Raw genomic sequence first — 25,228 nt, forward strand, 5'->3', positions numbered from 1 at the left:
AAAGACTCATCTGTTATCTCTGTTGTGTCTGTGCTGGGTTCACACTGTGTGTGCGTGTGTGTGTGTGTGTGTGTGTGTGTGTGCAGTGAGGACTTTTTGCCTTTTGCTAAACCATAAAAAAAGACTTTTCTATTGTCAAACTAAACTCAGCTAAATGTCAGGGCTCTTTAGCTTAAAAATCAGACCTGCAGATATTTCACAATAAAAGCTTTGTAGGATATAGTAGAACTGGAATCCTAGAGTGCTTTTACTTTGAAAAAGGGATGTTTTGTGACACGTAACACATGATGGACTGGAACGATGGTGAAATATGTGGTGAGATACTGCTTCACGACGTGGTTGTGGATCAGGGTTTTACATCGTCGACACCAAAACCTAGTCCTAATGAGACAGAACCTCATTTCTAAGGAACTGGTTAAGTTTGGGGCTAAGATTTGATAGCGATAAGGCTTTGTTTAGACTAAAACAATATTAAAAAATTAGCAATTTCATCAAACACAGGTGATATGAAGTAAATGCCACTGGGGCAAGAGATTGAGGAGAGGTCACCTGGGTGTTTGCCAATTTCCGATGGGTTAGAAAATGCTCACATTGGCTTTCATTCATCAATACTTGATATCAGGATCAGGGTAACACTTCTCATGAACCAGGTTTCTCTGGTTCTCCACAGGCGCTGGCTCAGAAGCATCCATTCCCCAAAAGAACTTAGTTCGTGTTATTAATAACTTACAACACTGATTTAACTGTTTTGATAGGAAAGCTTTTTATCTGTCAAATCAATCAAATTGAATAAAATGTTTTTCGTTACATAATTGTTTCAGTTTCAAAACAGGGAAACATTTCACTAATGTATTATCTTCAGCAGGTCAATGGGTATTTTTATCTGAAATACAAAATTAGAAGTGTGGATGGTTTGTCGTGTTTTTTTCTCCTTTGTCTCCTGTAACATCGTACATGATATTTGACCATATATTCCTTCTCTTTTTGCTTGACGTGCGGGTAGATCGACCAAACTGCACGTCAACACTTCTATGCTATCATCAACTCTACTTTTATGTTCCTAACGTCTCGTTTTTGCAGGAAAAAGTTTTTAGGTCCCCCTGAAACAAATTTGCTGAAATTGTCCAACCTTTTAATGATTTATGTGCATATGTTAAAGTATAAAACAAGGTTTTAATTCATTAAAAAAAAAAACCATCTCACGTAAAATTACACTCTCTGGATGTGGGAGCAGCTTTATTGACGGTGGACGTCGGCGTCCGTCCTCCCTCCTCCTCCTCCTCCTGCGTCAGTCTACAACACGTGGACTCCCATATTCACAAGAGACAATCAAATCAGAGCCGTTCCTTTAAGTACAGATGAAGCTGCGGCGTGACCCCGGCGTTCATGTTCCGCCTCGAGGCAGCCTCGTCTCGTACGCGACCTGCTGCTGCTGCTGCCTGTCGTCTCGTTAGAGGCTCGACACGATTCTTTCATTAACGCACAGTTGTTTTAACTTTGATGGCACAGCCTTATGGTATAATTGGTTTGGGGGGGGGGGGTACAGCAGCTGTGGCTCCACAAAAGTTGATTATAAAATTATAATGAAAGAGCAGAAATAGGGATGGATTTTTGAGATGACAAATGCAGATACTTAAATATCAATACATCATGATCAAAGAGTCCAAATGTGCTTTATTTCGGCGCACTTACATGGCGATGGTGACTCATGACAATTATTTTCACGATAATGTTCAATAAAAACTGATGAAAAAAGATGAAGATGAAAATCCAATTTGTAGATCGAGCAAAAAAATTGTAAAATAATTGCATAATTGCAACATACGGTCATAGTTCATTTACATTACTACCTATTTAATGCCATTACACTATATGTGATCAGGTACAGAAATAAAAGGGTTAGTTTCGCCACTATGGAATGTCTTAAGCCCCTTTTCCACCAAGCTCAACTCGACCCGACTCGGGAGTGGAGTCATCACTGCACGGCTGACACAAACGAGTGACTAGTGACTTGTAAAGCAGTTGTTTTCAGTGTTTAAATCATTAAAATCAGTTAATTTAAACTATTTGTTCTGTACTTCCTCCATGACCGTGCTAAATCACTAAACACACCAGACTCCCCTGTTAAATATTGAGATTTTAGACATTTCCCTGGTAATTGTTGGAGATTAACCCATGTTTTTTAGGATTGTGAAGTCTTTTAAACTGATCTACAGTTCGGCTTGTGTTAAGGTGACTTTACTGGGCCGTGCCGAGCCGGTGGAAACACGCCATTAGTTAATTTAAGCTGTTTACAGTAGCAGCTTTAATGTTCCCCTCGTTATTTCGGTTGCATAGACTCGTTCTTCTGTATAAGAATGATGGAAAAATTGGAATTTCAAAAGATCCTAACGAATATTTCTCCAGCATACATGAGCCGGAACCAAACCTCAGTGCCGCTGAGCACTTTTCTCAGTCTCAGCCATCGAGCAGATGTACTTTCATATGATCCTTTTCCTTTTCTTTCTTTTTTCTTTTCTCTCTCTCTCTCTCCACAGCACGCAGGCAGGTTCGCAGGTAGTGTAGAAGCAAACGGCTTCTTCCTCAGGAGCGATCAGCACCTACCCAAGCCCATGTGAAGGCGGAGATGAATTGAGTTTGAAAGATGATAATAGACTCCTGAGGAAACTAATCTATTTCTAAAGAAGAGAGCGGTATGAATTTTCTCACCTGCACTCCTCCCCCCACCTCGCTCCGCGCCTACACTCTCCTTTCACCGTGTCTGTCAGCAGCAGCGTTACAGGTCAATTTTGCAGGTGAAATATCCCAATTAAAATTGACCCTAAGCAGCGGGGCAGCTACAGCAACTCTTGAATTCCTGTGCCTGCTCCCACAGAGTTGGATGTTGGAAAGTGCCCCAAAAAAAACATACTTTTGACACCGTTAAAATGACGTGAAGCTCAATTTTCCTCCTAAAAATGACAGGTTTGTAATAAGGAAAAGATTCCTAATATCAACACATGTGACTACAAGTCATTGGAATTGCAGCAGACGTTTACACCGTAGGCTGTGAATGAATGAATGAAAAATATAAGTTGCTATTTTGCAAAGCTGAAGCATGTGTGGGCTACAGAAGCCTACAGAGTCCTGTGGTTTCCACATGATGATTTCACTCCCACGTCCTTCTGCGCTCTGCATGTATGTGTGTGTACGGGAGCACATTACATGCACTGGCCCTTTCATTTTGTGGATAAATAAGCTTGAAATCAAGTCTTGGAAGTTTCATGCTGCAGTAAAGGCAGCTGTTACAAGGCCAGGAGCATATGTAAACAAGGCAACACCAGGACCCAGATGGCTCCCGTCAGTCCAGGACCCCGGGATCTGCCCTCCGCGTCTGCGTCCTCGACAGGTGGATGATGATGATAATGATGATGATGTTTTTGATCACCGGTCACATCTGGGCTCACTGCAGAGGAGGGGGGGAAAAAAAAAAATCAACATATCAGTGAGGAGGAGGCTTGTTATCATCTATTACTGTATGCTTTCTATTCGTTTTGCATGAATCATGCATTTATATCATCAACTCATCAAATCATGTGCCGTTCCATTTTGAAACAAATACATTATTTGTGAAATATCATCATTAAATAACCACTCTAACCCTGTTTCCCCGACTCCTGTGGCTTTGTTTTTCTCGGCCTCAGACGTCGTCTTTCACCGCTGCAGTGCATTCACACGCCCACTAAACCATTAAGGGAGTCTGTTAATTTTCCACCTCCCTATTTATAGTGAGCTGATGCAACTGAAGAGCACCTTCAGCCTCCATCGCTCCCGCTGTCTCACCCTGCCGCCCCCCCCCGCGGTGCAGCAGAGAGCGTCTTGGGCTCTCCTCTCTCCCGTGAATCAACAACTATATTTATGTCAAGTGATTGGGCTGAGACGTTAAAGCTGAATGCATGTGTGCGGCCACTAAAACACCACGGAAATGTCAATAAGAATTTGTAGTTTGAAGCAAACAGTGGAACTGACTAGTTTAGTTTGGTTTAAATACATATCTAGTTGTATAGATATAGAAAAACTAAGTACCACAAGGTATAGCCAATATTTATGGCTGATCAGTGTGAACTCAAACATGCTCTGTTAATCAGTTTCTGTATTGTCTTATTGATTTAGCAACTTTTTGAGCAATAGAAACACATAAATGGCAACGAGAACACCAAATACCTGATTTAAAATACTTGATTTTTGTGATATACAGTATGTGTGTGGGGAAAAATGAACAAATTAATATATAGAGTTCTGCAAACGACAAGAACTAAACTCTGAATTATGACTTTCTTTAATCTCAGAATTCTGAATTTTTTTCTCAGATTCTGAGATCTAAGTCAGATTTATGAGATTAATTTTTTCTCAGAATTCTGACTTTTGCAGAATTATGAGAAAAAAGTCAAATTTATGACTTTAATCTCAGAATTATGACTTTTTCTTTTTCTCAGAATTTTGACTTTAATCTCAGAATTCATGCTGTTTTATTTTGATTTTGTTCCTTATTATTATTAAAAAAATTTTACACGTGGCCCTAATCCTCTTCCATACACAACAAAATGAAAACTGTATAATTTCAGAGCAAACTCTCCACTTTATTAGGAACATTCATTGCCACTATTAGCCTTTATTCAACAGCATTAAAAGATTATTTTAAAAATAGAATTAGAGATTAATCTAATTAATTTAGTTAGTTATTATTACTTTTATTGGATTCTTCTTGCTTTTTATTTGGTTTATAATGGACTACAAAGACAGAATCTACATCCTGCCTTTACAAAGCGAACAAATTAATACATAAAGTAAGTGCAAACCACCGAGAACTAAACTCTAAAGCCAGTTTGTCAACACTGTTTTTTCTTAAGATTAGACTTTAACAGGAACAGTTATCGCCTCAGACAACTGCACCAAACCAGCTGCCAACATCCATCTTTCAGTTTACAACTCTTCAGAGGCCTCAAGTGTCGAGGCGGGAATTTCACTGTCTCTCCCCGAGTGAAATACGGCGTCTCCCTCTTCAGCTCGACTGATGTTACCTCAGGAAACCTCACACTCCATCCTGACTTCATCTCTACAGGGAAGACGAGAGAGGCGAGGAGCCCAACAGACCCACTGCTCCAGGACTTTCTCATTTCTCACTCAGAACCCCAGGGTCATAAGTCTGTCATGGGCAGGATTACTATAACCCAGACCTTTTCAGAGTATATATAAAGTCGGTGTTATCAAACTTTATCTTACTAGCAGAGAAAAATAAGACCGACTGCAGAGGCCATTTGGACTTTGTGCACTTCAATTCCACATTTTATAGAGCGGCAGAAATAGCCCGTAATTTATTTTCCACAAAAGTAAACTGTTGCTGCAAAGATATAATTTCCCCACTTTCAGGGATCGTTAAAATGTAACGTAATGTAATAAAGCACGGGACGACGAATAAATGTCGAAATCTGGACCATCAAATACAGACAAATCAATCCGTTTCTCCGAAAAAAAACTTCAACGTTTCAAACCCAGTGAGAACCTGTAGACAGAAAGAACCTTGTTGAATAATTGTTTTTTTTCTGCATGGCTGAAAGAAGCTAAGCAGCTCATCTCTAAGATGGAAAAAATAAAAGAAAGTCAAGGACAGACAGTCTTTGACCAAACGCAGCTATAAAAACATACATTTATGCAACAGAACCAGACCTGTGGGCGTAGGGATGAATGGATGAATTGATGATTGGCTGCACAAAGTACTGTATTTATAATAAGAGTTTGTTATTGGAAATCAAGAGCAGCTCGTGGTGGTGCTCATTGTTCAGTCGCACATTTGACCGGAGAAGCTGCAACACGACGAGACTGACAGTGAAATCTTAGATTAAGTTGGTTTAAAATGATTGAAACTGTGTTGCTTCCAGAAGTATAAGGGCAAAACTTTTTCTCATAATTCTGATTTTTTTCCTTCAAAATGTGGACTTTAATCTCAGATTTCTGACTTTAATTTCAGAATTTTGACTTTAATCTCAGAATTTTGACTTTAATCTCAGAATTTTGACTAGAAGACTTTTATCTAAGAATTCTGATTTTAAGACTTTCATGTCAGAATTCTAACTTTGAGACATTAATCTCAGAATTCTGACTTTAATCTCAGAATTCTAATTTTGAGACTTTAATCTCAGAATCATGACTTTAAGACTGTAATGTCAGAATTCTAATTTTGAGACTTTAATATCAGAATTATGACTTTTTTCTCATTTACAAAACATTTACTCCTCGTGTTTTTAATTGAGTAAATTATCGTTGTGTGTGTTTGACGACGTGTTGAGTCTGACGAAGCACATTTACTCACATTTTAACCATTTTCCTTTGACCTATGACATTTATGACGACATGAGAAATGATTAAGAAAAAGTTGAGAAATTTTAAAATATAAAACTCAGATTTTTGCAGTTTAATGTGCATTAAAAACAATCTCTGAATTAAAGTGGATGTGCTTTGCTTATGAAAATTGATTTTAATTAATTAAATTAAAAGTTAATTCCATAACAGTAAAAAAAAAGAAGTCTCTCTTTGGCAGCCACAGCTTGATAATAGCTGAAAAGTGTAAAAATAGTCATTAAAAATAGTTTTCTGCTGATGTGCGGCTGTAAAGACATGTTTTGGTAAACACTCGGCAGGAGCTGCTGGGATGTTTGAAAAAGGTGTTTGGTCTGAAGAGAGACATAGGTCAGAGAGAGAGGCTTACAGCTGAAGTAAAATCAATACGAGCTGATTCCTGAGGACTTGCACCAGCGTTGATCAATAGCCCACTAACTGCACCAGGAAAAAACACATAACCACCACGATGATCGAGAAGGCCCTTTTGTGTGATGATGAGAGGGTGAGTTTTTAAGAGCTCCGCAGCTCCAGTCCACATATTCAGCAGGTTTAGTATCAACAGGTGTTTGTCAAACTTTATTATCTTCCGTTTGCAGCATCATTACCTTGTAGAGTAAAGTAAATGAAAAGATTGAAAAGTAAGCTCAAATAACCCGGTCGCTCTTCAGTTTTACATGATAATTGTTCCTTGTCCTTGCCCGCCCACCCCTGCGCCGCCACTGTATACACACAAACGCTCCCTCAGGGCCTGTTTTCATATAAAAGATGCAGCATAGAAATAATAATAATAATGATGTGACACTGTTTTTGTCCACAAAGACCAAACAGAGACAATAATAACATCGACAACAACAAAATAACCTCCAAAAAATGATGCACTGCAGCTGTGAAACGCACATTTTGATCATTTATGTAAAGCAACTTGATGAGAATATGCGCTTGTTACAATTCTTACAAGAAAAACAAGTCAGTGTGAGTATATAATCACAAGTTTTAGCGACAAATTGTCAAAGTTGTTTACAAAAAAAGGACAAAGAGAAGAGTATGAATGTGTTTACTGCATCTGGAAGTAAGAAGTTATAGTTATAAAGTGAGAGAAACTGAAGACACACACACACACACTGAGAACAGTGAGGATTCTTATAAACACTGGCTTTAAACCCTCACATTAGTGACATTTAGATTAAAATGACTCATAAATCTCCTCAGATCAGTCGGGTTCCGGGTTCTTTACTCGCCCTGCTACGATCAAACTTTACACTTTATAAGTGTTAAGTGAAAAATTGATTCTCTTGCTTTTACTCTCGAGTCTTCACGGCATAGTGAAAAGAAGACTCTCCTCACAGGTTGAGTTCTCAGCTTTATTCCTGGCAGCAGGGCAGCGTAATAACACTGTCAAATAACACACAGATCAATGTGGTAAACTGTGGTGAAGCTTCTCCTCCAGGCTGCAGGAGAAATCACAAACTGGCATATGTTTAGTTGCTTTAGTGCATAAAAAAATGTCCATTACATTCAAATACAATCAATTATGAATCAATTACTAAAAGGAATCGTCACTTTTATTCGCACAGGGATCGCAAACCTGAAAAATATAATTAGAATATAGATTTTTGGTTGATAGAAAGTTACTTACATAGACATACTATTGTAGAACAGCAACTGTGAAAGTGTGTGTGAGGGTGTTGTTACCTATGTAAAGTGCAGTATATCAGGTACATGGGGGGAGGGGTGTGCAACGTGTTTAAAGTGCAATATGCAAATAATATAACCGATAAGTTACACTGTTTTTTTATTTTATGATCAGAACGTTGGCTAAACTCCCGTGTACCAAACTCATTTTTGTTTTCAACTTTCTCCTTGAGTCGGGGATTGTTTTGAGTACTTGAACTCAAAAAAAAAATGAAAACACGAAGATTCAATATGTTGGAATTGGTGTTGTTGCAAAAAGCAAATGATACCTTTAGACGTACAAAATTAAAATTGAGAATAAAGAAGGGAGCGAGAGAGAGCATGGATGTTAAAAATCTGGGGTGAAATATAATTAAAGTGAAACATGTAATCAATTACAAATGTTGATAATGATACGGGATGCTAATAACACCTTGGTGTGGACCTTGGTTTTTACTTTAAATGTGTGTTTTTGTTGCTTTCTTTTCACTTTTGATTGTGTTGTTGTGACACTGCAAACAGCTTTTTGATCACTCTCCTCTCAAGGTGCCACATTTCTACTTGTTTTTCCACTACGTTTTGTATTTTTATTTTTTTGTCATTTTGGCAAAGTGACATTGCAAAATCAAGGTTGACTCTCAAACATATTTCTTGACAATCACATCTTTGTCTTGAACCTTCACCGCTCGCAGCTCGCACACTGACACAAACTCCACAATATCAACTTTATTTCTGAAACTCGTGTCCTTTGACACAAATTGGAAAACATCTCTGTCAAAGTAAACAACGCCGCGGTCCCTCCCTCCCTATACCCCGTCCGTAAAATCAGACACTTTGAAGTTCAAGCTCCTGAACCAATGGAACTCTCTCCTTTTCTTTAGTGTTGCTCTGCCTCACTCCGCTGGAGCTAACAGCTAAGCTAACGGGTGATGTTACTTTACTCTACCGCCACTCACGGCACCCTCTGCTGGACCATGTGGGGATTACTTCACACCGTCTGACGCACTTGTAGGCTGTATTTTAAGGTTTCACTTTAAACTTTCCACCCCCAAATCATAATTTCAGATTAAAGGGGAGAGGGTGCGTTCAAATTCTGAAATTCATTCAAATTATATATTGAAATTGCCTTCCAGGTGGAAAAAGGGCTTTAAATGAGTCGATACTGTTGTTGCTTATTCACCGCAGACGTCTATCCTGTAAAGCCTGTCCCGCACGAGAGGATTTACAAATCTGACTTTGATTTTTAAAAATATAATCCAGAGAAATCACAGACTAGACGATCCAGCCGAGACGCAGGACCACGCACATTTGGCGTTTAAGCAATTCATTTGAGGGAGGAGATTCCACAGGTTTCAGGATCTCACAGAAACGTGCGTGATTTAACGTGACTTCAGATTACAAAGAGACTGTCGTTGATAATAGCTGTTGTGTGTGCAATGTTTTGTGCTGAGAAAAAAACTGTGAAATTAAGTCATGGCTGAGAAGACAGAATTACAAATTATGGTTCTTAACAAAAGTATGCAACATCCATTTCCCACAATTTGAAGACTCTGATGCGTCCGGTGACGTTATAATCTCGTCTGTTAATCCCTCACACGACAGGACAACTCGGCCAGATAATCTGTCCATACCAGCCTAAAATCGGAAACCAGAATCTGGTCAATTATCCTCTAATGTGGGGCAGGGAATGCTACGACTACTGTTGTGGTCTCCCACCACACCCCCTTTGTTCTTGGGGTCACTTTTCCTCGGACATTTTTAATCAGATTACAATAATTCACACATGAGAACGTTTGACCTAATTTCTCTCAGAAAGGTCCGACATCATCAGCTCCTCTGGAGCCCTTCTACTTTATGATTCTTTACAAGTTAATACAAAATATGTGTGGGTAAAATTGTACATACAGAGCGCGACTACACGCCAAAACTCTGTGTGTAATTTAATCTGCGTGCGACATTAAATGCATGGCGAGCCGGGTAGCGGTAAATAATAATAATAATAATAATAAAAAAAAAAGAAGAGACGTGCATATTTCTGTGCCAGAATTGTTTTGTTTACACGTAATGAAGAGCAAGTGAGGAGAGAAGCTAAATGAAGAGAAACCACCTGAGACGTCTCGGAGAGAAGGCTGAGTGCTCCCATTCTCAAAGAAAACAATTGAATATAGCTCCGCGCCGGAGACGGCATCCCCACCCAATTACGTTCAGATGCTCAGAGAAAACATAATAAAATGACTCTTTATCCGCAACAAACACATCACTTTGCACAATTTCACTCATTTACGTCATCTGTGCAATCGCCGCGTTTGATGAAAAGCCCGTTTATGATGACTGATTCACTAAGAGCGCTCATTTCTCTTTTGTCTTTTTTTCCTTTATTTGTTCGTGTGAAAAGAAAAATGTTAAGATGCCAAAAACAAGTGTGCTTCATCTAAAATGGTGCAACTGAAATTATGTCAGAGATAAAAATCAACTTTTGTTCCGTAATATTATCACTGACCAATGTTTTTGTTCATGTTTTGGGAAAGGAATAGTGTTTTTTCCCCCCTTTTTATTGGACTAATACCATGGTTCTCAAACTGCGGTACATGTACCACCAGTGGTACGCCAGCTTCCTCTGGTGGTACTTGGAGGAAAAAAACTAATATATTGCAATTTATGTCAAAAGTATAGTCATCATTTTATAATATATCTAAATAAACTGTATATAGACATTTTGCCTTTGTAAATTTCTACATTAAATTACTCATCATGTGTGACTAAACATACACATGTGTGTATATACAAACATTTTAGCTATGATCATCATTACATGATTTAAACACAGGGATTCAGTCAATATTTAGGCAAAGAATGAATTCAACAGATGTCAGAGAGAGAAAAATATCTATAATATATATAATTTATTTATTAAATATACAAGAAAAAGCACTTACAGTGGCTGGCAAACACATGTACTGATTTAAATGAATGACTGTTGGCAAAACAAATAAAACCAAGTTACACAGTACAGTTACTGCTGCCCTGATCATGGCAGCTAAAAATAATAATAATAATAATAATAATAATAATAGTAATATTAAATGAACAAAGAGTGATTCAGAGTCCCCCGTTTGACTGCTTTACAAACTCATCTGTGCTCACCCTCATTTAAAAACCAAAAAAACAATAACAATAACCCTGCCACAGCCACACAGTGCAATTAAAACTGTTTTAATTGTGAGTGTTAATGTCTGTGCACTTTAAGGGAACGGAGGCATAGAATGTGCAACTATCCATATTTCTTACTGTATCTTGGTGCAATATAACTTTGTGTTGGCTGTAGTTTATACTTACATTTCCCCCCGAAAGACGCAGCTACACTGGTGGACAGTGGACAATAATATGTTGAATAAAAGCACATTTACGACAGTAGTATAATCACATAAGCATACATTATTATTTTGTGTGTAGAACTTAAACAGAGACCCGAGTTTGCTTTCACGATATAAACACTGTCTGACAACGGCTTAATAGTCCAATCACCTTGCGTCGGGTCAACCTGCCTTTTGTCTGATTTAATTTACCCCCCTGTACTTAAAGCATTAGTATTTCAAATGTCTGCTCTGACCCCCCAATAAAACCAGAATCCATCCTGTTTGTGCAATTACAGGGAAAACCTGGATCAATGGAAACTAATTTAAGGCAGGGGCATTATTCTAAAGAACACACAGAGGCGGCGTGGTCTCTGCGTGGAGCCGGCGCTGTGATGGAGTGCCTTGCTTATATCCTGTACGGCTCGGCTGCACATGCCACAGTGAGAGTGTTCATGTCCTGGATCCCATCACCCCGGCCGCTATTACATCCTCAGAGCAGTCAATACCGGGCTCTGACCGCCAGTCACTCACTCTCAGGTTTCACGCACAAAGGCAGAATACAAATCAGCCTGGAAGACTCAAAACACTCCACATCCGCTCTCTGTGTGTGTCTGTGTGTGTGTGTGTGTGTACACCTTTGCTTAGCAGGCCGCTGTTTGAACAGAGCTGTTTGCTGCGTCACCAAGGCTTAGGATGGGGATTGACAAGATGATTTAGATAGAGTAGAAAAGGACGCACACAACTGAAAATATTTGCTGTAAATACCATAATCATAATACAGGAAGAAGAACATGTCATATTATAGTAATAGTCAGAATATATATGAAAAGTCATCATAATAAAAGCATTAAAAGGTATTATATGCTACAAAACAGATTAGATTAGACCGAAGTTACATTACGACCGTAAACTAAAGCATTACGTTACATAAAACCCCAAATATTTCACATTAGCTGATATTATTCATGGGGCCTGTTCCAAATTCAAAGTTCAAAAATGAGTGGACGAAGCCTCGCGTCTCTCTCCGTTTCAAATAATGTGGTGATTGCACATGTACATGTACATTCTACCTGCCTCTGTTATGTAATGAATTGTATTCGAAGGCAAAAGTAATCCGTCCGCTCGCGGGAATGGTTTCGTAGACGCACATAAATCGGTTCAATGGTGAAAATCTGTATTTATGTGCTGCTTTTCCAGTCTGAATGACCACTCACCGCTGCATTACACTGCAGTAGTTTCATTCACGTATGCACCTTTGTGCAGCACACATCTTTATTCAATTCAATTTTATTTGAATTGTGCCAATTCATAACATACGTAATTCACACACTGCCAGCACAGCCGGGTTCAGCACCTACAGGGACACAATGGGCATGTAGACATAGAAGTCATCCACTACTATAGTAGGTTTCATTCATTTATCCACAACATGTCTCTAATTACTCACACACCTTTGACAATTAGTATATAATATAATATAATAAACTCGGGGTATAATCTAGCATAGGCCGCTTTAACCCCGGGTTTATTCTGAAATGGGGGGATACTATAGCCTATTACACCAGGAATTGAGCCCTCAACCTCGAGAGTTGAAAGACTCGGACCGCCGGACTAGATTTGTATTTGAGACCAAGATGAGACGAGACCTTCAAAAAGCAGTCTTGAGACCAAGACCAAGACACGGGTACAAGAAATACAGCTCTCTATAATCATCTGAAATTCTACTCACACATACAGCCGCAGTACATATCTTCCTTTTTTTTTCTATTATTCAGTTAAGAGAGGAGAATATGCAGTGCTGGCGACCTTGTATGTCCACATAAAACCTCGTGTGCACACCTTTGCAAACAACTTCAGTCTAGGGTTGGATTTGTTTACTGCGAGTATGTATGTAAATCAAATAAAGAAGTGTAGAGATGCAAATTTGAGATTATTTTTTCAATTACTAAGAGGAAAAAAAAACAATCTCAGAGCAGAAGAAGAAACAAGCGCCCAAACAGTCCAGTTACTATTCAGTCACATGGACTCACCACAGTGTGCTAACCAAAGGAAGAGATGTGCTGAATTTTTTATGCACAGTTTCTTTTTTAACGGAGGGAAACAAAGGCGGCGTGCAGCGCTGATCAAATCGGCACGTGATGGTAAAGGTCTCTGTGAACCTCATAACCTCCCTTTTTCTTTTTCCTTTTCTGCAGCAGCAGCAGCAGCAGCAGCAGCAGCAGCAGCAGCAGCAGCAGCAGCAGCAGCAGCAGCAGCCTCCTAGTTCACACGTGTGAAGTCAACTTCATGCAACAGTAAACTAAACACCTCTGGCTTCACATAAACAGGACAAGGTCATTCAGCTGTTTCACATGTTGACAAATATACAGTATTTCTATTAATTGTTGTATTAAAGGCCCTAAAAACCTATTTTCCCAGTGACCTTCTACCTGCCTGATGCTGTTATTATTTTACATTAATTATAGAAGAAATGTATTGTATTAAGTCATAAAATGACCATGAGAGACTAAGAAAACATGTGAAATACAGGCTTCACTGATGGCCGTGGTACAGCCAGTAGTTATCGGCCGTTTCCGTACTTGAAAAGCACCACAGGGGCGTGATAACGGTCATATATAGTCAATCTGTCAGGTTCTGTGATGTATTGCTCAATCTCCGTGGATTTAAAATGCGCAGTGAACTCCTGACAGCATGAAAGTGGCACTGACGCTTTTCCTGCCAACATGGCGGGTGTAAATGTTTCCCGTTAAGGAAGTAACAATGATTAAAATTGTTGACAGCAATGAAAACTAACTGCAACGGCAGTATTATGAACTTGATTTTTTGGAAAAAGTGACAGCTGTAGTGCCAAAGTGCCACGTTGTTATGATTTAAAAACACAGCACTTTGGTATCATTCATGTATTTTAAGAAGCCTTTTCTGTAATGATTTCGGGAAAAAACATCAATCAAATGTCCCAGAACAGCGTCACATGATGAAGATGATGATGTGGAAGCACTTTTTTTTTTTTTATATACCGTTTCCCATCTGGCTGTGTTTGCACGGATCGTTCACTGTGAATGAGAATCAGAGGGAGGTACTGCACTTTGTTCCAGCCTCACAGTTTTAGAGATGCTGAGCTCAGCGTGATGTTAGCTGCACCGGCGACCAATTGGAACGTGCTGGTCCCAGTTTGCATCGCGTCAACAGCAAAGTCAGAAAACAGCCAGTTATGAAGGAGGGCTTTACTACTGTATTAGCTCAACAGGTTTAAATGAAACACCTCCGTCCAGATTTATACCAAAGTGTGAGTAATCAGCTCACGCCTTCTGTAAAATTAAATATGTTTTCCTGCTAATTAGCACGACTGTTTTTTTTTTTTCCCAGAAAACACATTTTGGTTAGTGAGTTTTTTGAGTTTGTTTTGTTCGCTCCTCTTCTTCTTATTAACCTTCCATTAACCTTTAGATAAACAGAGGCAGCTCTGAGCATTATTCCCCCGGGAATCACACACACACACACACACACACCAAAAACTTCCTCACACACCAGCTGTGGAGCTGCTTACGGCCGATTAGGTCAGTGATCACGACTCGCCTCGTAGACGACGAAGATCTCAAGCAGCTTCAGACTGAGGAGCTGACAAAACTGCAGTGTTGTCAGGGGGCTGCACGTCCGAGTGTGAGCCGGGGCGGAGTCAGCGGCTTCATTTAAATCAACTTAAAATGCAATGTATGTATTATTTGTATTAGTCTGTTGTGCTCATTGTTTTTTATTCTTTGAAATATTTCATTAACTTTTTATTTTATGTCTTTTAAGCCGTAGAACACGGTTTGTGCTTTTTTTCAGCAGAAACTATAGGCAATCAACAATTTTCACACACCTGAGCAAAAAGTTCAAAAAAAGTTTAAAATGGGATTGACTTTGTGAAATTTGGAAATACGTCACAGTTAATTACTAAATTAATGATCAACTATTTTGAAAATCGATGAAGTTTTCTTCAATTAATGAAAAAATCTTCAGCGTCTGAAATGTGAATATTTTCTGGATTCTTTGTTCAATTTGACAAAAAAATCATCCAGACTGAATCATTTTGGATTGTGGACAAAATAAGATATGCAAGAATATCATCATATCATCACCTTTTCAACATTTTCTGACATTTTACGGACCAAACGATTACTTAATCGAGAAAAAAATCAATTATGAAAAGAATCATTAGTTGCAGCCCTAAAAAAACTCATAACTTTGACTCAACAACACATAAGAAGACACATTTTAGCACAAAGGGTTAACATGTGCTTTTATCTGTACAGATTTGACACTGATGCCCTGTGGCTACGGTCACTTTAGAGTGTCCAATTAACACTGAGCAAAGGTGGGGATTGGGTACCCCAACCCTTGACCTGGCAGGGACTTGAACCACCAACTCCTTAGTCACAAACCACCCTGGATAGTTCGCCAGTGCATCACAGGGACACATTTGACCTAATTCCCATATTGCATGTTTTTGGACTGTGGGAGGAAGCCGGAAAAAAACCCCACGCACACACGGGGAGAACATGTAAACTCCATGTACAAAGGCCCTCGTTCCAAACGATGAAAAGGAGCACATTTACCCTTTAAAAAATACTATGTGTAGTCAAGCCGTGATATTATCATTTCTTTGCGGAGGCAGCAATTAGTGTTCACGGTCCTCGGCTTTGGAGCAGTCTGCCAGAGGAGCTGAGAACACCATGACCACTAAATATTTTTTAAAAGTAATCTCACTTGTTTACCTTCCAATAACCACCCAGTCAGAGGCTTATTGGTTTGCCTCGGGCTATAGAGGAACCAAAATAAAATAAAATAAAATAAATCTTCCGTGAAAGAACTGGAAAAACTTTAACAGAACCTGGTCTCCATTCCTGGCCTATAAGACTGTCAGTGTCAACTTGTGAATCTGTCTGTCATGCTTCCTCTCCCATGATGTCATACCCTGTAGCTAAATGGATGGTATGTGTTTCTATGAACAGTCTGAAACGACTTTTTCTACTTTAGCATTCTCTCATTTTAACCCATGTCCGCCTGGAGTTTTTTTTGTACTTATTTTAACCATAAAAGGGGCCAGAAAATGTCTTGAGAGTAAGTACTTCTACCCATTTTTTCCAGATAAACATGTTAAAATAGTGTTTTAACTATAAACTATTAGACTAAAAGTTTTATGTTCAAAAAAACACTGTAGTTTGGACGCGAACACCTGATTTAGCTTGTTAAATTTGAAATTTGAACAGTGTAAAACACATTTAAACGAGTTTTTGTGTCCAAAAAACTTGAAATTACGGTAATAACCACACGTCGACGTGCAACTTCTCAGCTTTCGGAAACTGTTGGACTTTTTCCGAAAGCACAAACCATCGTAATTACGGTGATGTAAACATGTTGTCTGCGATACGCTCGGTGTTAAAGGGTTTAATGCTTTATTTTGTATTTTATTGTATTTTATTTATCAGAGCTCAGCAAATAAGGTTTTATTCGACTTGATTGGATGAAAAAATTAAAGTTTGGGGGGAAAAGTGAAAGATGGTGGTTTGGAGGAGGAGGTTTGACCTGAGAGGGGTCATAGGTATGGGAGGGGACTACATTTAATCTGATTAACATAGAAATACAAATTTAAATGACACGCAGCATTCACTTTATTAAGTCATGACAACTATGTGTCTAGCGTTAAAGCAACTTCAAATTTGAATTAATTATGGAAAAATGGATTACAAGGCAGCCATGCATTTAATTAATTGATGCTTAGAAGGTCTCTGCAATTACCTTTATTTGGGTGATATCATCGAGTACACACAGGATAGTTCATGGTCAACTTTAAAAAATATATGTGCAAATTACTATACAAGGTGTGTGTGCGTGTTCTTTTTAATAAAGTAAATAAAGATTTCAAGCTACTTTTATAGCAACTATATGCAAATCCTTCAGCGTTGAATGCAAATAGGTGTTTACTTGATTTGCACTTCTCGTCTTATCGTATGTGAATGACAAGTCGGGCGTTACCATAAGCCTGTGGACTCTTGATCACTGAATGCATATGTGTATATATACTGTATATATATATATATATATATATATATATATATATACGTATATATATATATATAAATTGTATGAAGTACCTCGAGGTCATAATATTTCAGTTTCAGACTCTTGGAAGAAGTGTGGAGGCTGCGGGTTCATTACGTGACTGCGTCTTTATTAGAACTCAACACTAAGAGCAACTCGCTGCACTTAAAGAAAAATAAACAAACACTGAAATGAGTATGTTTTTCAAAGTGATGTTGATTCTTGATATTTGAAAAGAACTGTATTTCAGATTGTTAAATACATGGCTTTGAATGGGTCATGTAGTGGCGGCCCGTCCATAGAGGGCGCTGGATTCAGACATTTTATTACAGACATTTATCTGAAAGAGCAAAAAAACCCCGAACAGACAAGGACACATATGGACAACGCTATGCGAACAAAATTCAAATGCCTGAAAAGTGATAACTTTTTGTTGTATTTTTATACTTTTTTTTTTGTACATATATATAAAAATCTGTAAAACTGTTCATTGAGCAGAGGGAGACTTTTAGTTTTACTGAGAGGACGATGGGAGTGAAGGGAACAGAGATGGACAGTGCATTCGGACGGGATAAGTTTTACGTCATTTTACCACAGGACATCTGTGATATTAATGGTTAAACATACCGATAAAAAAATCTACCACAAGTGGGAGGGATTAATCGATTTACCGTCACAGGTGCAGACACACATCACCGTCAGTTTCAGAGACCATGGAGCATAATCAAAAACATCTGAGGTTTTTTCACAGACCTGCCCGACCTCCATAGTGCGGGAATGAATGCTTCTTCAAGCTCATCCAAGTTTGAAAATCTGCAGAAAACTACTTGTAGGACAGTCCATTTTTCTGGACCTTTTTACCCATGGTAAAAGTCACTGACATCATCCGGTAATGATTAATGACATGGCACATTCGGAGTGGACTAAAATCACAGAGATCAAAGCACTGGTAATAATTACTTTACCCCCACCTCTCCATGTATAACTAATCCTGCCCGAATATGGGCTTAGGACAGGGTGTCCAGATTCCCAGGTGCCAATGGTACCTTCAGACCTTCATTGACAGTTTTATCATAATTTTACCACAATTACCATTTTTAAATGGCAATCTAAGCAAATCTAAGCCACACAGGAGTGAACAAATGGAAAAAAATATGCCTTTCTTGGACATCTGGAGTCAGATAACATAATAGGAGACAAATGCATATACAGTATCTGTGTGTCTGTCACAGCTGGGTTTTGAACCGGGGACTTTTCTGCCCCCACTAGCCATAAATAAGACATTAGAAAGACCAAAGCAGGTTCATGCTAGGCTTACGACAATGACCCAAGACAAGAGAGTGTATCAGGGAAGCAAGAGTGGACTATGAAAGTCAGTGATAAGATTTGAATGTAGTCGCTGGTGTTTGACCAGAGAGGCAGTAGATATACAGAGATTTTTTTACCCCCGAGAGACAATGTATGTATGTGAAGACTCCAGTCTAAAGCTATCCCTCCGCTTCAGTCAGGTTTTCCCTGCAGTTGATTAACGATGTGATCCACTCAGTGGCTTCATACGCTCAGCTGGGACAAAGTGTCCTCCACCCTTGGCTCCGAGGATTAGGGGAATCCCTGAGACATCATCGTCATCATCATCAAAGGTGAGCGGAGCCGCTGACACTTCTTTTATTAAGTGTGAAGTGGTGAAGTGAGTAGTAACCTCCGCACCTGATGATACGCTCTAAGCCAGGGAGAGACGACCCTGCTTACGTCTCGCCAGAGCACAGCGTCAACAGCGAGTGCATCGACGTGTCATGTTTGTAGAAGTGAAGACAATAAGGAAAGTAGGGACCTTTTAAGGTCACACTTTAACTAATTATCAAAATATGCAAAATGTCGGCACAAATCTCATAGATAAGCTCACATGAAGAGTGCCCACGCACACAGATAATACTTTTAGAGATCAGAAAATCATTCACAATCTGAAACACAGATCATATTTGAGAAGATTTTACCTCTCGTCTGAAAAAACATTGGAAGAATACTTACTTTTATCCCAAACGTCTATCCCGATTTCATCCGATTTTAACGACTGCCTGGTTTCCTGCAACCGTTTTACTGAATTGGTTTTTCAATTTCAAGTTTATGGTTGATTTTAATTTGTTTGTCTTATTAAATGTTTGTTTCTACATTCTGTCAGGGACTTTTATGTCTGCACTTAATTGTTCTGATAAGTGCTCCATCAATAAAGATTGTTTTATCGTTATCATTATTATGTTGTTGTTGCCGTTTCATTTGGTATTAACGAGGGAATAAATTAAACTTCTTTCTTGTTCCTAATGCACAACATTTCAAATGATGAAGTTCCTTATAAATAAATGTACTCGTGCTGCACTAAAGACAGGGGGGCAGAAACAGATCAACAGAGAGTGTGGAGGTCAGAACAGAGGCATTTGAGGATCCTGTAGTATTGTACGCAAAGAACAAATGAGGGAGTGCAAAGAACAAGTGAGGGAGTGCAAAGAACAAGTGACTGGGCGCAAAGAACAAGTGAGGGAGTGCAGAGAACAAGTGACTTGGTGCAAAGAACAAGTGAGGGAGCTCAAATAACAAGTGAGGGAGTGCAAAGAACAACTGAGGGAGCGCAAAGAACAAATGTGGGAGTGCAAAGAACAAGCGAGGGAGCGCAAAGAACAAGTGAGGGTGTGTAAAGAACAAGTGAGGGAGTGCAAAGAACAAGTGATGGTGTGTAAAGAACAAGTGAGGGAGCACAAAGAGCAAGTGAGGGAGCGCAAAGACCAAGTGAGGGAGTGCAAAGAACAAGTGAGTGAGTACAAAGAACCAATTAGGAAGCGCAAAGTACAAGTGAGGTCGTGCAAAGAACAAGTGAGCGAGTGCAAATAACCAATTAGGAAGCGCAAAGTACAAGTGAGGGAGTGCAAAGAACAAGTGATCGAGTGCAAATAACCAATTAGGAAGCGCAAAGTACAAGTGAGGGAGTGCAAAGAACAAGTGAGCGAGTGCAAAGAACAAGCGTATTTTCCAACAATAAAATATAATATTTTTGAATGCTTAATTTGATATTTTGTTTGCTCTTTTATGACTGCAGCCAAAACATCAAATAACATTTTAAGACAACTCATAGCACATTATTTTGCTTTAGTTTTTCATTTTACCCCCAAATTGAGACACAAAACAAGTAAATCAACCGCGATCATATTTGCCCCATTTTCTCCTCCCCTCCCGTCTGGAGAACATCGTCCTCTGCGTTGGTTTCATTCCAATTCTGAAAATGCCCTTGCCTGCTCCCCACAGAAAACCCCAGTCAAACTTCATATTGTTATGGATGCGACGCTTGAGTGGAACAGTGCTGCGAGTTGTGTGTGTGTATGTGATGCGGCGAGGACACAACTTCCATTTTAACTTTTCCTCCCAAACGAGCCCAGACAAGGTGTGAATGTGGCATGAAATGAGGTACGGAAGCAGGGCCAATTGATATTTAATTAATGCTAGGCATGACTGGAGGGGCCCAGGCTCATCTGCTGCACGTCTCATCCAATATGCATGATTTTACAAGCAGGCTTCTCGCCACGGCAAACTTTCCGTGCAATATGGAGCGTCGACACAGACGACGCGAGTATTCAACAGCAGCACTCGGTAAATCTCGACAAATGCCCCGTGGACTGCGACAACTGTTTTAGCCGCACACCAATCACTGACGACGTGTTTGCGAGAACTCAACGCAAACGAAATGTCAAAGGAACTCGGGGAGCTGGTTTTGTTCAATCTTTGCATTTCTGCCGAAAGGTCCGTTTGCAATTTGGTGTGAAATATTCATAAGAAGCAAAAGGAAGAGCGTAAACACCTTTGCTGTTTTGGGAAGCGCAGAGTTGCAGGAGACACCTTTTCCTTTCTTAAAAAGCCTCCTGTTTTATTAATGCATGTGCTCTATAAAGATGAATCCATTCCTGTGTTAACTATGCACAGTCAGATTTTCATATTCCCTGTTTTCAGGACGCCGTGTGCACACTGTTTGACAAGTAACTCAACCGCTGTTATCATTATGGGGTGTACGCGCGGCATGCGGATCCTGACCACAGAATGTTTCTTGGCTGCGAGAATTCACAGAACTCCTAAAAAAGCATGGACTTCAGAGTATGATGCAACTCCGTGAGTTTATTGTCTTGTTATTGTGGAGAAAATTAATTGGATAATTCCAGACTGATGCTGATCTGTTTGCCAGGACAGATGGTCCCGATCATTTCAAAGTGGATTTCGCAATAAAATGGCATGTTTCTGCTCTGTTGCTGTCTATTAGATATCGTGTTTCACGGTAAATGTGAGGCGTTTGGTCGTCACTGTGAAAAACAACATGTGCTATGTGTTCAGTAAATGCTCATAATTAATCAGCTGATGATGATGATGATGGTGACAGTACCGCCATGCACTTAAGTATATCATATTGTTTGTAAATTAACTCACTGGCCACTTTATTAGGTACATAGGACATGTGAGTGCCTTCTGCTGCAGTAGCTCCTCAGCTTTAAAGTTCAGAAGTGTTCACCTGAGTTACTGCTGCATTTGGTGGTCACTTTTCCTCTGACTTCTGGCATCAAGAAAGCTTTTTTGCCCAGAGAACGGTTTCTTACTGGATAATTTCCAGGTCCATTTTATAGTTGTATAGTTGTGAGTGAAAATCCCAGGAGATCAGCAGTTTCTGAGATACTCGTTTACAGGCATTTGTGGTCCTTTCCCACTATGGTCTCAGCTCGCCTCGGCACGGCACGGCACGGGCTGGTTTTCCACTACGAAAATAGTACCTACTCAACGTCGGCGGAGTCATCACTGCACAGCTGCATGAAACTGCGGTGACTTTGCATCATTAGAATCAGTTCATTCTAACTCTTTGTTCAGTGCTTCCTCCGTGACCAGAGCACAGACTCCGTCTGACAAGCAGCAGGGTTTGTGATGTCGCTAAATAGACCAGACTCCTCTGTTAAATATTGAGATTTTAGACATTTCCCTGGTTATTGTTGGAGATTAACCCATGTTTTTAGGATTGTTACGTCTTTTTTAGCTGATCTATAGCTCTACAGTACTTCAGCAAGCCGTCTTGACCATGTCTACAAGACTACTTGCAGTGAATCGCTGCCATGTGATTGGCTGATTAGATATTCGTGCTAACGAGCAGCGGAACAGGTGTACCTAATAAAGTGGTGGGTGAGCGTATGTAGCAGAGCAGAGCAGACATAGTCGCATCAATCAATTAAGTCTATCGGCTCCATGCGACTGTGTTTCAGGGTTTAGATCTCATGGCGAAGTTCCCGCACTGCACAGAGGAAGTTGTTTGTTTTATGTCAAGATAGATGGAGGCAACAGCCACGCTGACGTAGTGAAGTGAGTTTGAGTGAAAAACACAGAGAAGCAGTCACACACAAAAAAAACGGTTTCATCAGGGAATTCTAATTCTTCATCAGTTTGACGGCGTAAAAAAACAAACGCTTTCTTGTCCCCGCCCGTCCCGGCGCTGTCGCCGTATACACACAAACACACCCTGCGGCGGGTCTGATTGTATGAATGAAGCACGGGGCAGACAAAAAAATCACTGACGAGTTGATTCTCAGAAACATACAGTTAAATAAATAACTGTTTCATTAACAGCGGATATGTTTTCATTGGCCTGAATGAGGTTTTACTGAAGGCCATAACTGCATTTAACAAAATAAATAAAGACTCTACGGTTTTAATCAAATAAAAAAAAGTGGAGGCTGTGAGGATTTTAAAGGCTCCTAATACTGTACATTCACATTTTAATCTGCACAGAGAGTTTATGGCTGCGTCCTACATGAATTTAGCAGGAAGCAGGACATCATTTTTCCAGCCTGGGCCATCTGTCAGCCCACCAACGTTGCCCACGTTACATTAAATAAATGCCTGTCTTTTCTCAGGAGTCCACAGCAGCGTTATTAAACTGCCTACCTGTGTTACGATGATAGATCTCTCGGAAACCTTGGACCCTGGCAAGCCCCGGTTACCCATAAATGCAAAACATAAAGAGATTACCTGTGCGGATAAACCAGTATGAGCAATGAAATCAGGCTGAACTCAGACGACTGACTGGGTCTCTATTTAGACACAAGGCTACTAAAGTGGATTGACTCTGATGGTATAAAATCAATCGTAATTATGGTGAAATACAAGAAGAAAGTACTAATCGAGACCTAATTAAAATAAAAAAACATTCAAATTCAAATGTTATTCATTTCAAAACTGTATAAATGACAGTAGATTCAAGGCTGAAAACTAGCTATTATTTATAATGTGCTCAACCTGAGAGAAATAAGACAATTGTACAAGTTAAATATAGGAATAAATACTAATGGAGGATCAGAATGAACAAACTGAATGGATACATGATAGAACAGGATGTGAAAATCATCTCACTCTCTCATCATCCTGAGTCTTTTCTTGTATTTGTTCCCTGATTAGTTTCAATTGTTTGTATAAATGTGTTAACCTAAGCTTCTGAATGATTGTTTAGGAAGTTAATGTGTAAAATGTGACGTTTATCTGTGACTCTTTTAACACTTTCCCTGAATTTGTCATTCATAAATGTGTCTTTCCATTTATAAATGTTTAAAAGGCAACTGATCCACAGTGGCAGAGAGGGAAAGAAAAGAAAAGTGGGAATTGTCCACATTATAAGATATTATCTTTGGAAATTACTTAATATGTCAAACATTACAATAATTAATATAATTAATTGGCCTGGCCAGTGTCCCACGCATGGCCCAGTGGACAGAATATTTAACAACCACATGATATTAACTTAAAATGTATTCAAATTTTAATTCGAATGGGATTATAGAGGATGATTGACAGCCCTGGACTCCACCATTCCCGCCTAATGCAGCATGTTATTCAACACAACAGTCACGACAGCTAATGAAAAGTGGGTCAGTTAAAAACATACAGGCGGTTGCTGTAATAAAACCATTCAAATCCATTATGCTGCACTGTAAAAAGTGACTAAATATCTGCTCATATAAGCGTTTTCAGGTGAAATTTTTATTTTCGCAAGCTTATCTACGCAAAAGAAAACCACAAACACAATCACACGTGTAATAAATAAGGTGGGATGACAGATGACAGATGATTGTCCTGAAAGGTCAACCTGGCCTTGACCGCTGCACTCTCACATGACGCCACGAGACGCATAAATGTTCTCTGTACGTAAAAAAACCCTCAGAAAATAGAAAAGCTGTGACAAATATTACTCAAAAAAGAAATACTCAATGGTCAATGATCCATCTACAGTTTCACCATTAAATCATACACATACAACAACCTGCCGCGCAGAAAAACAACAACATGCATATTATACATATTTAAAGGTGCAAGAAACCAACTCATGATTATGCCATGATTGTTTAATTATGCAGCAGCTGTAGCTGACGAGAAACTAGAGAAGCTAAATCTGCTTTTTGCCTCGCAGTCACAACCGTGTCTGCTTGCCAATTTCCCACCAGGCCTTGGTGACAAGCATGTGGATGGCAAGCGTGATAATGGATGGTTCTAATGGTCAGGCCTGGACCGCACATTAGGAACCCGGTCGATTCTCAGGAAGTGCTGCCAGCAATCAATGCTTGGCTAATGTGCGAAAAGGAGTAAGTTGAATGTCAGCGTTGCTGATCAATAACTATTCATTTTCAGCAGCCACGTTCTCCACAAATGGGACACTTAATATTGTGTGATTGGAT

The 25,228-nt window shown here is 39.4% G+C and overlaps 1 protein-coding gene across 1 annotated transcript in view; it reads right to left on the bottom strand.

The window, feature by feature from the left end:
- Positions 1-1,654: 1,654 nt before the first annotated feature.
- The window catches only part of gpc5a (glypican 5a), a 145,533-nt gene continuing 121,959 nt past the window's right edge, over positions 1,655-25,228 (bottom strand). The window contains exon 9 of the mRNA XM_058628521.1: positions 1,655-3,445. Within this exon, the coding sequence (XP_058484504.1) occupies positions 3,285-3,445 (161 nt within the window). The 3' untranslated portion in view covers positions 1,655-3,284. The remainder of the gene's footprint in view (positions 3,446-25,228) is intronic.

Source organism: Solea solea, chromosome 5, assembly GCF_958295425.1.
Source record: "Solea solea chromosome 5, fSolSol10.1, whole genome shotgun sequence".
Classification (NCBI taxonomy): Eukaryota; Metazoa; Chordata; class Actinopteri; order Pleuronectiformes; family Soleidae; genus Solea; species Solea solea.